Genomic DNA, 18,872 nt, shown 5'->3' with positions numbered 1-18,872 from the left:
TGAAGTTCCTTTGGGTGCTGAAACTGCAGAACAAGCAGTTCTGGCACAAAAAAAAAAAAAAAATAGAAGAATGGGAGTGATTCCTGCCTCGAAACTTTGTACACTGTTACTGCACAGCAAATAAAAACATTTACTTCAAAACCTATAGATAAGTGTAGTAAGGAAATGCTTAAAATGTGTAATGCTGTGAAAAACACTGAAGACATGCTAAGATGCTATTTCCTGTTAATGTGCAAAAGAAAGTAGAAGGCTGCAGCTACTATCAAGTAAAAAAATCCTGGATAATCTAGAGGGTATTCTGACTAAAGAACTCAAGATTTGGCACAAAGACTCACAGAGTGAAAAAAAACGCAATCTGAGTAATCAACTGGAAAAAAAGAAATAAAGCAAGAAGGTCTTTAGGGCCCTGAGTATTTTCGTGGATTAAATTATCAAATCTTGAAAATTTCTCCTCCCTCCACAAATTTACTGTCTTTTTTCCTTTTGGGGACCTAGTATGAATGTTTCTCCATCCTATGAGTATTGCTAAAAGAAGACTAAGGATTCAAATCGAATTCCATAGTGAAAATACTGCTAGATTAATTTTAGATTAAGTTAGATCAGATAAAATAATGTAAGTAGAAGAATGAGATGCAGTATTGCACAACCACCCTAATTTTTGCCATTTACTATCTGGTAACTATTTCCAATCTGTCCATGTCATTCATGGAGATTAAAACACTTAGATATTTTTACCCTTTTTTCTCTTACTAGAATACAGCCAGAGTTTTCTAGAAACTCAAAAACTGTTTGTAGCTTCCATTTTATAACCAAAATGTTAGAATTCATAAGTCTGGGTGAAAAAAAATCCCATAAGACTTCCATTAAGAAAATACATATTTTCTAGTTAGGAAAAAGGTAGTCCATTTTTATTTGGCATCAAACATTTATGACTTCATATGTACAAGCACACTTCTTAGTCCGCTGATGTATAAAGGTATGAACATATTAATGAAGAGGTGTGACCTACAAGTCATATACTGTTTTAAAAAAACTGCATTAATCCTGCAAGTTAATCACTGAAGCACTATTTTATTTACATCACACTTAGAGATTCTCTTTAAGAAGGCGTAGAAATCAGGCAATTGCTGAAAAATGCAGGTAAATATTTTTAAATTTGACAACTTGTTTTTGTTACAGTTGTGTTTTTAGGGTGACTGATGGTTACACCATCAGTAAAGCAATAGGGAGCCATGCATTATCACTTGCAAAATTCAGACATTTCTATAAAAATGTCTGTGCAGTGATTTTTCAAGATGACAATAAAATGTGTCATACAAATGCACGTACTTTTGGGAGAGACTGCAATCTTAAATGTTTTAAACAAACTCAAGTCATATTTTCTCGAAAAGCAAACCTGGTTTCCTATTTTCCTCCATTATCCCTTATACTACTAAACAGTGACAAAAGATACTTCAAATTGTCCTCTCCAGCAAGAGCAGGTTAACTACCAGCATGAGAGCCATAATCTGGCATGAATTACTTCAAATGCTCAATTCAATTCACACCAGCAGTCACCTCCCAACAGCAGGCAGCTGATGTACCCAGGACTGTCAGAAGGGCAGAGACCACCATGCTGTGTTACCCATGGGAGCTGAAAGCACAACGTGGGCCAGATTTGCCTGAATCCCATCAGCTGCTGCCAGGGGAGACCAAACGCCTGTAAAGTCTCTTCCTGCACTTTTCAGTTCTCTCTCTTCCCTGCCATGGCTTTCAATGTTCAGCAGCTTCCACCACAACTGTGGCCTCCCCTCCATCAGCCCAACAGGGCTGGGAAACAGGCTGCCTCTCCATCTGCTGCCACCACCTACCTCGGCTGGCAGGCGTGCTGGGGCCAGGTGGGCTCTTCTCCCCACTTCTGTTCTAGCGACAAAAAAAAGAATACAGCAGCAGTACTGAGAGCAAGCAATGTCTCGCTAGGGTGGCAGCTGGGCTACAGATTTTTCTATTCCAGGTACTTAGTCTCTTCAGGGTTTTCAGCCAAAATGAAGAAGGATGAAAAGTGTCAAGAAGTCTTTTCTTCTTCAAGAACTGATTTTTATGTAAATTTTCACTATTAAATTCCTATTTTTAAAACACTGTTTATCTCAATGTCCTCCTGTAAGCTAAAAGCAAACAAGACAGTAATGGACCAGATTCTCAGCTAATGGAAATTGGCAGTAGGTCCTCTCAGAAGATAAACCTCAATTTTCAGTTTCCCTGGCAAAGAAAAAACCTCTTAGAAGTGTAGATTACAGCTTTACAGATTTTCTAGTTCAAAGTGAGATGACCTAAAGACATGACATCCTATACAAGAAGAAACTATGCTTTACTCAGAGCATTCCATTATATCCTAACAGGCCTCAGGAGGTGTCTTTGGAATCCAGCCTCCTACACAGAGATATTACCCACAGACACGTGGCCTCACCTCATGAGCTGCAAATGCAGGGCAACCCACTAACTTGTTCCCCAGATTGTTTCTCTCTTTGGAACTCAATAATCTGGGTTAGGGAAAAGTATTTTTCAGTCTTCAGGGGACTCAATTTGTGTGTGTCACGGGCAAAGAAAATGAGAAACAAATGCAGCAGAAATGTCATAGCTCATGAAATGGCAAGAGAGCTGCTGGAGCTGAGCATTTTCACATAATCCTACTGGACAATGCCACAGCAACAAGGTCACAGTGTGGTTAAGGGAGAACACTCTCAATGTCTACATGTCAATTCAATACAGAGGAGTATAAAATAAGAAAAGTAATGTTGTAGCCATTACCTGCACCTTGAACTGAGTACTTTTTTTCACTTCAAATAAACATAATATTAAAAAAATAACAAAAAGCAAATACAAAATACATAATAGCACCATCAATTAACTTTTGCATAAAGTTTAACAACATTGTGCTGTGATCAGTTTAGCTAGTCATTTATTCTTAGCAGTGGAAAGGATATTTATCTGAGGAAAGGGGAATCAGACTGTAAAGCCCTAAGACATTCCCACAGCCACATCAGTCTCACCATGGCAACAACACAGGACAGCTAGGACACAGCCACAGGGCTATTTGTCCCTCTGTCTTGGGTTTGAGCAAGACCCCTTTGGTGCTGGACATGCCTTTGTCTCTCCCATGCTTCTCCCATCGCAGCCTCCAGCATCCTTTGTGCTTGCTGTTCATAGCTAACAGGTCTGGCTGTGCCCAGCACTTGCAGTTCTTCCCTCTGACATCTCTGATCAGTGACAACCTTCTTGAAACCAGAGCCATTGATTTTGGGCAATAGGAAGAAAGCTCTTAGAGGAAGGGGGCTTTACAACAGTATTACAACTATAATTCTTACCTAAACACTCACAAGTACCTGAGACTAATTCAGTCAGCCCACATGACATGTACTTAACTCCCAAGCTGTCTTCTGCCTGTACCTTGACAAAGAATTCCTTCCAAAACTGATGTGTATCACTTGAAATTCTGTGATTTGGCCTTTGCCTGTAAGCTATCTAAAAGAGTTTACAGGAAAATAATTTGGCTTTGATTTTTATTTTTTTTTCCTCACTGTTTGGTGTTCTCCACAAATTCCTATTAATTTCAGTCATTTTATCAAAGTGATTAACATTGCTCTCACCCTGACTGACCTGCATTATGAGAGAGCCAATTACGCCACAGGAGTTTTGGCAGCCTTTGATACCAACAACCAGCAGGTACTCTGGGGGTAGCTCTAAGGATAAGAGAGCTCTTTGGTGTCTTAGGATACCATCCTGCCTAAGACTTATGATGTTTCTATACCAACTGTTTTGTGATGTGCAAGACCTCCTTTGCCCTTTCTCTGCAGAGAGCGTGTATTTGGGAATGAGTTTCTTGACTGTTAAAAGTTTTGGGTTTTCAGAATCATCACCTTGTAATCACACCTAAATTAAGAATTTTCTACTCTTTGCCATTTCCTGGCTTAGAAGAAGGAAAAGCTTGATGAAGTCTACTTCACAGAAGACAGAAGCATTGTGGCAGATTTAGCACATGGAGAGGTACTTTTTGACCAGCTGGGAGTGAGTTTAGGAATAAAGGTTGAAACACCATGAACTAGCTTGGAATTTTCAATTACTTTGATTTTCAAGTATTAATCCTGGCTCAAGACACTTTCCAATCACAGTGACTTGGAAAATATGGTTTCTATTGCTGCTGTGATCTCATCTGTGCCTTAAGATCCCAGCTGGGAGGACAACCTGCAGTAAAAAGGCTAACTTCAAAACCTCTTACAGACTGCATTCTTAGAGCAATATTTTACATCCATAATTTGTATAACCATAATGAACTCTCTGCCTCTATATATGTTTACATAATGTAAACTCGTCACAGTTTATGCTGTTTAGAGGTTGTAAACATTATAAGGGAGTTCCTGATTTCCACATATATTTTGAGAAAGAATGATGGCCCCCAAGGATTAGTGTCTGAGAAAAGCATAGAGGCCTTACAGATTAGGAACCTTTCCCTCCAGCAGTTCACAAAAGCTTGAACTTTCCGAAGCTCACAGTATAACACTATAATCTTTGCCAAATATTAAGCATGACTACAGTATAAATACACAGCTGTACCAAATACACACAGAGGATACATCAACATAAAGCCCACAAAACATATGGCCAGGTAGACACAGCTATGAGAGTACACTGGAAGCCTCATATAGTTCCACTGTGGGCCTCACAGCATAATAGTAACCATGGTTAGGTAAACAAAGTCTTTGTTGTCCCTAAATCTCGCTCTGAAATTATGCTAATGATGACTAATCCTTGACTCTAATGAGCAATCAAACAAACTAAAGCACAGAATCCCGAACAACACACATTTCCAGGGACACAATAATCTGTATCTTGGGAAAAAGGAAAAGGAGCAGTAACTAATTTGGATAAGGGTAAAGTATTTAAGAGAAAGCTATTATTGCGGATTTAAATATATAAATAGCTGTTTCCTTGTTTCAGCTTGGTAAACAAAATGCAAGCCCTCTTTATAAGCATTTGTCAGCTGCAGATTGTAATTTGGTCCAAATTCAATAAATCACTCTAACTAAAATTAACTAAAGTTGTATTTTTACTCCTAAGGAATTCCTGCAAGTAATGTAAACTGTATTGAAATTTTACACTTTTTCTACAAAAGAAATGAGCTGTAAGAGAAGATAAAACGACACCAAAAAAGAAAGATGTACTCTCTCCTAGGGCTTAATAAGAATAACCAAAACCTTTTGACAGCACAGGTAGTAAATTCACACCAAACTGTGTCCTGACACATGCAACACTCAAAGAAGACCATCCCAACAAACTGTAATATTGCTACAGTAATGTGACAATTCGCAGCTAAAGAGAAAATGGGTTTGTGTCTGTTATTTCAATAACACTTTACAGTGTTAAATAATGATGCAGCTGAACATTCTTCAGACAACTGAAAATCTCTTCATCTAAGACAAGACAGCTGACACTTGTGAGACAAGCAGCCGCAACTTTGATTTTTGGATGTCATATGAGAAATACATCACTTTGTTGTAATGTTACACTTTCACGGGATTTAGCTTGTTAAACCGTGCCCTTTGCTGCCACCATGTGGCCTTGCCGCAAGACAATTTTTGATACAGAAAAGTAAAATTTAGTTTCCTCCTTTCATTTATGTTTCAAATAGAGCCTTTAATAAATAAGGCATGTTGCTTATCTGTTACACAGTTCAAAATCACTACTCAATTTCAAGAATCTAAATGATCTAAGATAATAAATAAACACCCATGTCCCTCACGTTTTAAAAAAGTATTCAGTGGTATTTTGATAACAGATATAGTCACCAGATATTCAGCTCTGACTACAAGAACACTGACCTTATGTATTGTGGACCAGTGCCCTGCAATGTGAAGTGCCTAAAAGGAAACATCACTGAAAAAAAATAGCAACTTTAAATTTTAAAAGACACATTCCAATCTGTCACAATTTTTTTTTTCAAACAGTCACACTTTCACCCAGCAGATAGCTGTACAATATATACTGAAATACCAGCAACTTGTTCATATAATTATAGAATTGTTAACATTGGAAAATACCTCCCTGATCATCAAATCCAACTGTTAACTGAGAACCAGTGTATTTACCACTGAACCATATCCCCAAGAGCTACATGTCTTTTGAACACTTCCAGAGACTGTGATTCCACCACTCCTCTGGACAGTCTGTTCCAATGCTCAACAACCCTTTTTGTGAAGCACTTTTTCCTAATATCCAATACATACCACCCTGGCACAATTTGAGGCCATTCCCTCTCATCCTGTCAGTAGATGCCTGGGAGAAGAAATGGACCCCACCTCACTATAGGTTCCTTTCAAGTCATTGTAGACGGTGACAGGGTCTCCCCTAAATCTCCTTTATTCCAGGCTAAACAACTCCAGCGCCCTCAACCACTTCTCTTATGACTTGCTCTCTAGACCCTTCACAAGCCTCACTGCTCTTCTCTGGCCATGCTTCAGCACCTCAATGTCTTTCTTTTAGTGAGGGGCCCAAAACTGAACACAATATTCAGCCTGTGCTCTTCCATACCAAATACAGTTCCTATTGCTACACCTTTGTAAGGGATATATTCACACTTTTTTAGGTTTGTGGCACTATGACACATGTGAAGTGTCCTTAATTATACTTTAAAAAAAAATTTGGCAACTGTAAAATAAATCTTTTTTTAGATATGGTTATATCCCAGAGCTTTCAATCATAGGTTTCTCAAGCCCTCAAAAGGGCTTATGCTGTAATCATCCATGCTGGCATAATGCAGGATGTATGACTTTCCTACTTGTGTGCCAGAAAGGGATTTTCATTGAAGAGACCAAACATCTGACATAAAGAAACTTGTGAGAATCCCTCTGGTGCCAGCACCCAGGGAAAGGTGATCCAGAGACATTGTAAGGAGAAAACAAAACAAAACAAAAAAGCAGAAAAAAGAATGTTTTTCACTTAGTCTTGTAGACAGGAAGTCTTCATAGCCCTTGTACTGAAAGATGTATAATCTGGGATGCCTGTGTTTCCTAGCAGCCCACAGCCTCAAAGGTCAGTTTCTCTCCACAAACACCATAACCTTCATGCAGGCAAACTCTGACCTTCATCCTGGAAACCAGTCTCTCTGGTGACAGTCATTTCTGTAAGGCACTGTGGTAAAAGATACAGAGAGATGCTGTTCTTTTTGCACAGAAGTACAAACCATGAAGCAAATAGCTTTCATAAGGATTACATTTACTCAGTAAAAAAATAATGCACTCCTTGAAACACTTCATCAAGGCAACATGGAGCAGTTGGCTTTGATGATGTTCATTGTAGAAACCCTCTTTTCAAAAGTTCTACACATTGTTCCACCCCAGCTTTGAGAGGACTGATCCAAGTCCTGTTTTACTGATGATTTAAGTCCTCTTGTTTGAGACTGAAACTCTTTGTTCCATATCCTTTCTTGCTGAAATGGAGAGCCGACATGTCCGTAATGAGCCTTCAGTCCACTTTGAAAAAAAGCCATGCAATTCCATGAGCACATTGTGGTGAACCTCCCAAAAGAATCACAACAAATCCAGAGCTGGGGCAAAGGCTCCAGGAAAGGAGAGGCTTCACCCCACAGAAAGCAAGAGGGCACATTGTGTGACACAGCTATTTTAGTACTAGGCTGTGCATGCTGATGGCCACACAATCTCTTCAGTGCAGCTAATGGAAGCTTGTAACAGATATAGGAAGCAGGAATGTGGACAAGGACAAATGAAATCTGATTTCCAGACGTGAGTCAGGCTTTCAAAATTCTTAATGCTTTGTCTAACAGCTAGCTGGTTTTAGTTTACAGAACATTAGAAATACCAAATATAAATCTTAACATAATACAAATAATAGTATGACTATGAAAGTAGGGAAGCCAGAAACCTGCAATGCTCCCTGCTTCCTCATCCTAATTATCCCACCAGTTATTGAGCACCTATTCATGATTACCACGTCATTACTGTGATCATTTCATAAAACATTCGATGAGTCTGCTGCTTTACCTGCCTGGCTCAAACCAATACATTTAGTCTTCATGTCACAATCTCACCGTTATCCCAGCTGGTCTGTGCTTGTGCTCATTCAGTGACAGGCACTCTGCCTCCTACTCACCTTTTGCTTTATGCCTCACTGTTTACAGGACCTTGAACGCGGCATGTTTTTGTTGACATGCTTAAGATCTGTAACACACCACCACAGCCTATTAAATAACTCATCATCAGTCTCTTGGTATGGCTCTGATATGCCAGTAGGAACAAGGAATTTAATTATTTGCATTGTTCTTCAACTCATAAATACTTTGGATTTCTTATTCCCTGCTGGGAAGTCTTCAGATGCTATCTTGCCTTTCACAAACAATATTGCTGTGGGGTTTTTTGTCCAATTAACTCATTTTGTACATATTAGATGACTAAAAATACAGGTTTTCTCAGGAAAATCAACACATGCAAGTGGTGTTAATTTTGAGATAATAGGAGAAAGCAGGTCTTAAATCAGAAAAATAATATAAAGAGGTCCATTTAAAGTAAATCCATATCTAATAAATGGCTGTTCATCCCTCAGCCAAACACAGTTTTGCTCTGTCAGAGCACCTTATGGGAAAAAATTAAGAATATTCTAAACAAACTGGATCAGCAAATATTATTGTACATAAACAGAACTATACTACCCATTTAATATCCATGAGCTCCCTAAAATTTAGATGTTTCAATTACTTTTAACTCTAAACTTCCTCCCCAGGCACAATAGTAATGCTTAATCTTGTAAACCACTCAGCCCTAACTTCAAATCAAATTTGTTTAGCTATAATTTTAAATTTAAAAAAAAGATATAATGTTCATTAGTACCACGATTTAACAGTTGCTAGCATTAGTCTAGGACTCCATACTTTTATCCTCTCACCTAATTAACCAATTAAATTACTATTCTACCTAAATTCAGAAAGCAGAGGAATAAAAAAAGTTTACTGTAAAGTATATTCTAGAGCAAAAGAGACAAAAATAAATTCTGGAACCTACCTCATATTCCCTGCCATAATGAGGAACAGGTTATAAATGTGAGAAAATATGAAGAGGAAGAGGATGGTACTGAAGAACATTGTCATCCAAGACCCATGGTCTTCTCGAAACATTTTCAGACGGAGTAACTGACCTGTGGTACAAAAATGATGAGAAGGTGTATTTTAGTCAGTTGGTAAATACATGTTTACATAGTAATAAAACCAAAATAAAGTACAAAACTGTATTTCTTTCTATATCTAATTATTCCACTGTGTGTGAAGAGGACAGACTTAGCATCATGCAGATGAACTACCCTTCTGTAGCTCAGCATGAACAGATATTATTGCTACAAAATTACAAATTTCTTGCAATCCAAAGGGAGGGGGGGGAAGACAATGCAACAATAACTTAATAATAGCAGTATTTTTAAGAGATTATGAGAAAGACCACAGGCAATAACAATGCATTTCAAATGCTAAAAAGGGTTACTGATTCATACATAATTTTCCTTTTTCGTGTCTAAGACAGCTTTTCATGTCTAAGACAGCGTGAAGTATTTGAGGTTTGTCCACTGACAAATACTATTTGCTTCCCTAATTTAATTTGGAAATCAAATTATGAGTCTGTGTAGAATCCCATACTGTATGTTTTTCTTAGACCTAATCACTTTAATCATATGATATGGTATTATACTTCATTCTGCAAAGAATACCTTTTTTCAAAGAATACTGGTGTGTGTCTTGCCACTTGAAAAGAAGCTCTGCTTGTTCTCACCACTGGTGTTAGGTGGAACTTTTATGATATTTTTGTGGCAAATGTATTTTCCTGGGCTAGTTTTTCTTCTCTGTCATCTCTTACCTTTAGAGAATTTTTTTGAGTATTGAAAACCTCACCACCACAAGAGATAGGAATTTGCTTTTGCAAGGCTGAAAGTACCACACCAGAGCCAAGTGTGGGTAAAGGAAGGCAACAGATAATTCAGGCAAGGTGAAGGACAGCATCTAACAAGGAGACAGTGCAGTCTGGTGCTACAAGATGGCAAAACAGGGAGGACAGAAGTAATATGAAGAGCTGGACAGGAGGTGTCAAGAGAAGTGGTATGGCAGACTGAGATGTGAAATGGTCTGGGATGGAGGTGATTTCTCTGAGCTGGTTGTTGACCTACCAAGTCCACATTTAGCATTGGTTACAGCTGGACACAGGGGGAATCCATAAAGTGGGAGAAAATAAAAAATTTGAAGCACTCATTCAGGCATACAGGAAGGTTCCAGGACTGGCGTTTGCTGCTGAAGATGCAGGTTTGGGGGAGGGAGACTTGAGGACCTGGAGCAGACAAGGGCTACGGGCTGAAGAGGTAGGATGTGACCTCTGGACTAGCTGCTGGAGGATGAGAGTTCTTTGACAAAGCTGAGACTTTGGAATGATGGAACCATGAGGCAGGAGAAGACGCAGGCAGGCACTGGAGGGCTGAATGAAGCTCTACAATGGGGCAAGAGCCAACACAGGTCCACAGACCAGTCCAGTAGTAGGGCAGCAACAAGGATTCAGTGAGTGAAGAAAAGCGAAAAAAGGGAAAGTGCAAACACACATATACATGCCCCAAGCTCCTGTACTCTTCTATGCTTTCACTGCTGGAAACCATGACAGCCCCAGAACTAGCTAGACTGAGGATGTCCCATTAAGTCTGTCCTTCCCTAAAGAGCAAGCGAAGGCTGCTATGGCAATGGCATATTATCCTGACTTACTGAGAGGAGGGGCTTAATGATAAAAGATATTTCCCTTGCAGTTTGATACCTGCTCTCTGAACAGCTGCCATTTCATATGGAATGTTACCGACACCTTGGATAATAAACAGTACTCGCAAAATAGAGTTGTGATTTCAGGAGGTCCAGATTAATGGAGAGAAAAAACACAGCCTGGAATCTAGACTTCTGTAAAACAGATAACTCCAACTTTTCTAAAACAGGTAAGAGAAAGATTTAATAAATATTCATTCCACCTGTACTCTCCAAAGCAATGCTTTTTCCTATTTAGTTATTACACACTGATTAATACCTAAAAATATGTATAAATGTCAATTCTTAAAAGAATATTTCCAATAAATACTGTCTTCAGTAGGCAAATTTTTCCACTTCAACTTTCCTTCTACTGTAGCTTGTGTTTGTCATATAGGACTTTATTCACTCTCAAGCAGAGTTCATCAACATAATTTTTTAATGAAAGAAATAGTACTTTAATCACAATACTGATACATAAAACCAAAAGGAATTGGATATTATTACAATCTTCTTACCTAACTGCATACAAATGTTGCAGATATTACTTATTCTTCCCACCGTACCAGCATGTATAACATGCTAAATGCAGTTAAAATAAAATGTGTTAAATGATCCATCTAATGCTCACATTGCTTTATATATCCTTTCATATAAATTCAGTGGAAATAAAAATGGGTTACATCAGATGATTATATAATAGGTAAGTTGTTAAAGTAAAAATTCAAAATAATGCTTTTTTAGAACAAAACCTTGGACTCTGTATAATGACTTTTTTATAAAATGAGCTAAAAGGTTACACTTTGAAACCACACGAAACAGAAATATTCTGGGGTGTGAATGGCCAGAAATTTGGAAAACCTATCTAGTAACTGGAATAGACTTGTACTAGATTAAAGTACAAAACAGCCCAATAAAATTCTCAGAGCACTTCCAGAAAAATAAAATAGCTCATCTAAAATTAAGGCTTTTACTATAAAGAATACCAAACAAAAAGTAGCAAGGGGTAAACACAGTAGATAAGGAATAATATTACACAAAATAAGCTTTTGACTCATCTTAACTTTCTTTTTTGTTTGGTTGGTCTTTTTGTGCTTTTTCTGGGGTTGTTTGTTTGTTTGTTTGCTTGTTTGGGGGGGGGGTTGTTTGGTTGGTTGGTTGGTTGGGTTTTTTTTACTTAAGAAAAAATTAGTTGCTTATTATGAACTTGTTAAAAATGTAAAATAAACCCTGACAGGTATGACAGAGAAGACGATGGTTATTAGGATATATTTACACATAAAAAGGATATACTTAAAAAACTCCAAATAAATATGTTAAGCCTAATGGACCTTTGCAAATGCAAGTTAAATGTCGTATGAATGACTGCCAGTGATAAGCTGCAAATTAACTATATACAAAAATCAAGATTCTCCTATCATGTTTCCTAGCTCCACCAGATGTTTCCTCAAAATGTAATTTTTTACTGGAAACAGGTCTTTTTATCTGCTCCAAGGCTTTGGAGAGCACATCATGTATTAGGGGAACACAGGATAGCAGAGATTTTAGTGCTTAAGGTCCTGCAACAAACCAGGCAGTAGACAACCAGTATTTTTTTTCCAGTCCAAGAGAAAAGAAATCAATAGGCAGATACAAAAACTTGAGTCAAACTCGTCACTTTTTTAAAACCTAAAGCTTTTCTAGTATCTTTAGATCCACAGCCCATAAGACGGTTGCATTCATTAAACTGCAGAAGCAGAAACAAGTGAAACAGTAAGCTCTTACGCATGCATGTAGCATGCTTTCTTGTCTTAATTATGAGTGATCGTAACCATAAATGTCAAACATTTCCTGGGCATATTTGTAATATTCTAATACCAAGCTCTTCATTGAATCAGGGGTATTCCTTTAATTCTGGGTGCCTCAGCAGGGGATTGCTCTTTCTGCCCACTTAGTGCTCAAGGTCATCTCCACCAATGACTGAAACTGTTCAACTGAAAAATTAACTTCAATAAACGGGAAGTATTTTTTAATCTTGAAACCTACTTTCATCAAAGCTTGGCAAGTCTTATTTTAGCCCATACTAACAATACATGCGCACTATAATGCCATGGTGCTACTTTTCATTCTGCTCCAATACAATACGCATATGTGTGTTGGCTGGCTTTGCTTAAAGAATATGTGGACTTAGCAGTGAATGCTGCCATGTTCAGAAAAAGTTTTCTTGAAATACAGATGCAAAATTTTGGATTCAAACTTTGAAGACAAACTAGTCATATCCTGTAGCTTGAGTTATTCTGCTGGTCCTAAGATGGTAGACAGAAAACTTGTTTTGTCTGATATAAAAAAATGTCACTTCTGAAAATTATTACAGCACGTATCTACTGGACATCAGAGTAGCTCCAATGGCTTCAGCATAGAGCAAGGCATGCTGCCTGTCTTCCTGCATGCAGTCAGACTGCATCCTTGATTGTAAAAGGCTTTAAATTCTTCTAAAGGAAGACCAGGAGATCCTGGAATAGCACCAAGCTGGGGGTCAAACCCCTTGTGTTCTCCTCTTGCTTTTTAAGTTACCTCAGGAAAGGTTCTTTTTATCTCTGCACCTGTTCCCCTCTGTCCACCCTGTAAGTCACTCACTTCCATTGCAAAGCACAGTTTCAAGAATCTAGTCTTATTTAAGGTCTCTAAGCTCTACAACAATACAAAGAATTAACAGGAGACAGGAAAAATTTTCTGGAAAATTCAAATAGGAATCCCAAGGTAGACATGTGGGAAATGCCGACACAAACAGACATATTTTCTAATGACTCTCTGAGCCCCAAATCCACCTTACACAGCTGGACAGCTCCATCCCCTCCAGTTACAAAACCAACTTCATACAGCTCAGCCCTGAGTGCAGCCCGGTAAACTGAAGGTGATGAAGGAGATGGAGGATTTTGTTTTGTTCAAGTTTGTGACTGCCCTAACACAGTTTTAAGGCTGCACATCCAAACTTTATCCAGCCAACACAAAGCAAAGCAGAGCAGGTGGCACAGCTGTTTGCCTCCCTCCATTTAGACCTACCAATAGCCCTTGACCCCTTGAAGCTTAATAAGATCAGGAACCTGGCAGTACAATTCCCTCATGCAGCTATGGCCATACTGTTTGTAGCCAGTTTAGGACTTATTTATACTGCCAACACAACTTGGAATAAAGTATCTGGTGCCTTCATTTGTAAGTATTGAAAAGGAAGCCAGAGAGGCAGGAAATGCCATTTCATTCCAAGAACACACAAACTCTAGCCAAGAGGATTTTAGGAAAATATAAATTTCCTATAACTATTCAAACTACTTTTAATTGAACATATCATGAGAAAATGTCACTTTACTATGTTTCACATTTTAAAGAATTTACGGGGATATCTTGTAAATTTCAGCAGAAGAAAACAATTACACAGTTTGTGTAATTTTTTATATTCACAAAGCCTATGGAACAGGGAAAGTATAGCTACCCTAGGTTAAAGTCCAGTCCTTCAATACTTTAAAAAATACATTTAAAGAACAAACACTCCCCACATGTGAAATACGCTGTGAGTAGAACAGATGGTTTTCTATCTACATAATTTCCTGGAAAGTCATTTGACTGCCTTTGTTGCTGAGCTTCTAGAGAAACCACCTTCCTTCCTAATTTTTTTTGAGTACAGTCTAAACTAGCTTTTTTTCAGGTAACTGAGTGGACTATAAATCTGCAAAGCACAATAATGCAGTCTTTATTTAAAAGGTCTTCACTGCAGCTTCGTTTTTGTTATATTTTGACCCATGTACGTGAACATGCCTTTGGAAAAGGTATTACCTTATTGTATTAAGCTTGACATGAAAGCAAAGCATTACGTTAGGGAAAAAAAACCCCACTGTTGCCAACTTAATGGTTGAAGATGTTTCAAAATTTTCCATGAATCAATAACATTCTGAGAAGGTTCTTTCTTCCACTCAAAGTGTGGCCTGTACTGATGAAAATTTTCTTCTGTCATCCTGGCAAGCACTGTAGTGGACTCTGATCTATAAATTGATGTTTGGATGATCTCCATACAAAGTTTCTACTTGGACAGACCTCACAGTTCGATATGACTTGGAAATTTTCTAGAAACATAAAAAACTGCAATTGATGACAGCTCATTTTGATAGAATATTCCAGCCCTTGGTTTTATTAGGAGTAAAAAACTCATTGGAATTAAGCATAAGATTTTACAAGCATTAAAAACTTGCTTTGAAAAATACACTGGAGATCTATATTCCATAATGAGAATTGATACAAAGTAGGTCACAACGTTAGATAAAAAGAATATTCTCTAACCCTACCAAAGCACAATCTTTTAATCCTGGGGCAAATATTTACAGAAGAAAATAAAAAAAAAAGGTCCAAAAAAGCACTTTCTCTAGCACTTTAGACTAAAAAGTTTCTGTGGCCTTCAACAAAAGCAGAAATTCATCCTCACTTATTTTGATGCTGTTTTCTTGATCTCAGTCACAGCTCACTGCACAGCTGCCCACATGAAACTTGCCCCTAGGCCCCATACGGATGCTCAAGGCAATCAAAGCAATGATGGAATGAGCATGGGCAATTACTGTCCTTCTGTCACCTCCTCTGCTTTTTCCAAAGATAGATCCAGACACATTAGTGACCAAGGGACACTGCTCTCGCTTAGGAGTGCACACTTCATTTCTCACATCCATCACATACTGCAGTAAATAGCAGGGAGGAAAGTATATAAAGCTTTGCATACAAGTTCATGAAGATCTGCTTGTGTGGGTGTTGGAGAGTAAAAGCTGTGTTACCTACTTGGAGTTTACATTTTTTTTCAGATAGAGGACAGAGTTTGTACATTATACTATGTTCTGAATTCTTTTGCCAGTTCAAACACACTGAATTTAACTTCTAATGTTTGAATTTTTAATGCAATGTATCCAACTTAATTTTTATTTTAAAGGCTGTTGGTCTCTCTTTTCCCTTCAGGCGTGCTCCATGGACTGATGGTGAATAGTACATGCAGTATTTTCATTTGCAAAAGAAATCCCAACCTGGAGTGGTACTGTTATTTGATGGTCCTGGTTTGCCTTTTCACTTTATTGACAGGATTTCTAGGCAATATACTTGCACTACGACATTATGTTTACTGCATGAAGACATGGACTACCAATACCGTATTTCTCTTTAATTTGGCACTGTGTGACTTTACTTGGACTCTCATAGCACCTTTCACAGTATATTATAATATCCAGAAGTTTTCTGTCTATTTCAGCCAAGAGTTTTATCAGATCATAGGACTATTTTTTAGTATTAATATCTATGGAAGTGTGTATTTCCTGACACTCATCAGTTTTGACAGATACATAGGTGCTGTCCATCCCATCAGCTCATTAACATGGTGGGACAAAGAAAAGGCCGTGTTTTGCACCATCGGGGTGTGGATCTTCATAGTGATTGCATCGCTGCCTGAGATTTATTACACTACGGTTGTAGCTAGAAGACGGCCCAACATCATAAATTACCTGGACAGCACTGACGAACCACTACAATTTGCCGTGCCATTCACATTCTCCAAAATTGTACTGAGATTCCTAATTCCAGTCACAGTCATCTTTACATGCTATATGTTGACTCTCAAAGCATTACTACAATTCAGTAAACGTCAGCAAAGAAGGAACAGACTTGTTAGGCCTCTGTCACTGATTTCAGCTGCTATGATTGTGTTTGCTGTTTCTTTCATACCTTACCATGTTATGATGATGGTGATACTAATTTACAGAATTAATTGTCAACCACCCTGTGGGAACATAACTACATTAAATGACATTTACAAAGTCACAGAGATCATCTGCAGCATCAACAGTTGCCTTGACCCAATCATTTTTACAATAGCAAATAAGACATTCTATCAAAGAATTAAAAGTATAAAATGCCATCCCAAATGCCAGTACTGCTGCTGCTGACAGGAAGGGTAAGGGACATCAGTCTGTCTTTGAGAACAATGACTTAAACACCAGTCTACAAAGACTTGCATCTCCAACTGCTCCTTTGGCTTTGTGTCATCAGATCCATTTCATATTTGGTCTCCTGTATTATATAGATGTCACTCCAATAAGCAAGAATACACAGAAATGCAGAGTAAAACTTAACATTTAGACAAGAAACACCAGCAGCTCCTAGTTTACAGAACTGGCATTTTGAATATTGTTGTTAAATACCCTAATATACTGTGAAACAATACTTCTATCTGTATGTACATGCAACGGAATAAAAAATGATGAAAAGTTCTAAGTAAAAGTTCTAAGTTCTCCTTTAATTCTGGGCAAGAAAAATAGAGATTAAGAGCAGACAGTGTTGAAGAGCCTCCTTATAGTTTCTGTTAATTATTTCTTCATCTGTTTGTAAGTGCTGCTGTGATTGTGATTGTGCAATTAATAACTGTCAGAAGGCTTACAGCTGAACTGCTTGAGCATTTGCAGAGAGGCTTTCTACAAAATACTTCATTTTAATGCTGCTTGCACTAGAGTTCCACTGGCAGTGGAACCTCATTACCCAGGAAAAGTGCAGCACATTTCCAAAAACAAACAAACAAACAATAAATAGTGAGATAAAGTCCCTGAGGATAGTCAGAGCCACAGTGAATCTGCCCATGAAATAAATAAGCATGGATTACAGAGCTGTGCCAAGTCTTCTCCCAGGCAGCAGAGGTTCCCCCCAAACCCCCAGCAACTACAGATGTTTGTTACTAGTGCTCTGCTTCATGGGAGCCTGTGTTCTGCGATGAACTCTGAACTCCCCAACAGGTAGAAGTCTGCCCTGGAAAAGCTCTGAAATAAAAAGGTGGCTGAGCTGCAAGAAGGGTAAGAGATGCCACTACACAGAATGCTTCTTCTCCTGTTCCTCTGAGGTCTCAGCATCACAGTTTCAGGACAGTTCAAGATAATTAGGCTACAATACATTTTAGTCATTCAACCAGCACAACAGTCATCAGAACAAACACCTTCAAGAGTCATTAAATATGTGTTCTTTCATCACACTGTATGGGCAAAATAATCATGTTCTAATAATCAGCCACCTGCTGACTTGTTTTCTTGCCAAGTTCCACACATTACCTTGTTAAATATGAAAGCCCATGTATCAGTGAGCACATTAATTTACTTTCAAAGTTACTGATGACGAAGTAGATTTTAATATACTTTGTATGGTCTTAATTCTTTAATTTCCACAGTTTTAATATAATTATCTCCTTGTATATATTAGAAAATTATTCTATTCTACATGGATATTCAATCTCTCTTGTTCCATGTTTCAATTGTATTTACTAAATATATAGATATAAAATCTAGATTTTTTTTTTAATTGGCTGTAACTGTGTCAAGAAAATAATCTAGTCCTGATAATCTGAAACACTTAACAAGTGTTGGGATGTACTACTACACTCACAAAATCCCACGGAAAAATTGCATGCCTATGTGTATTTACCTCATGCTTCCTGCCTTTGATATTTCTTTCAGTTTTTCTTACTTTAAAAGAAAATGATTTTTTTTTAAATGTAATTGTCTATTGGAAACATGCATCCATATCTGTTTGCTTCCATTGTCTGTGTCCACAAGTTCTACAAAGTTCATTCATTACCTATCAATAAAGCTATCTATAACAGAGGTCCCAAGATGCTGACACACATAAGAGAAAAAGGGGGAAACAAAGATAATAAACAACCTCATGCTTCTAAAAAGATTAGTCTCAACCAACCCCGAATAATGAAGAACAGAAGGAAGAAAAGCAGTTAAGGGCATTGCTACAAAACACATCTGTGCCACAGTGCCTCTGCTGGCTGTTCTCCCGGCCTGGACATCTCATACAACATGCCTTTGTCCTGGGTGAGTCTAAAAGCACTGCTATTAGATAATCTTTAAAAAAAACAACCTTTCATCTCTTACCCTAAGCTATTCCTGTTTCTCATTATACTTAACAGTGAATATACTCTAGTAGCTGATCAGGGTTCTAAACATTTGTTTTCCTGATTATAAACAGTTCTATAATCAACATTATTGATTCATATCATGATTATAATCAGCGTTTT

The 18,872-nt window shown here is 37.9% G+C and overlaps 2 protein-coding genes across 5 annotated transcripts in view; one reads left to right on the top strand and one right to left on the bottom strand.

Annotated features, from left to right (window-relative positions):
• The window catches only part of TMEM117 (transmembrane protein 117), a 178,988-nt gene that overhangs the window by 143,671 nt on the left and 16,445 nt on the right, over positions 1–18,872 (bottom strand). For 3 of the 4 annotated variants that reach the window (XM_066183126.1, XM_066183124.1, XM_066183125.1), the window contains exon 3: positions 9,048–9,180. In XM_066183126.1, coding sequence (XP_066039223.1) covers positions 9,048–9,180 — 133 coding nt within the window. Of the gene's footprint in view, positions 1–5,855; positions 5,911–7,115; positions 7,165–9,047; positions 9,181–18,872 lie in introns of those variants that run through there. The other variant, XM_066183127.1, reaches the window with a different exon arrangement.
• Positions 10,926–16,752, top strand: LOC136290169 (P2Y purinoceptor 1-like). The gene is made up of 2 exons (XM_066184568.1): positions 10,926–10,995; positions 15,776–16,752. The coding sequence occupies exons 1-2, from the start codon at positions 10,926–10,928 to the stop codon at positions 16,750–16,752; spliced, it is 1,047 nt and encodes a 348-aa protein (XP_066040665.1).

Source organism: Chamaea fasciata, unplaced genomic scaffold, assembly GCF_029207755.1.
Source record: "Chamaea fasciata isolate MVZ Bird 193981 ecotype frontalis unplaced genomic scaffold, bChaFas1.0.hap1 SCAF_5, whole genome shotgun sequence".
Classification (NCBI taxonomy): Eukaryota; Metazoa; Chordata; class Aves; order Passeriformes; family Sylviidae; genus Chamaea; species Chamaea fasciata.
The sequence above is the reverse complement of the archived record's forward strand: the minus strand, read 5'-3'. Positions and strand labels throughout refer to the sequence as shown.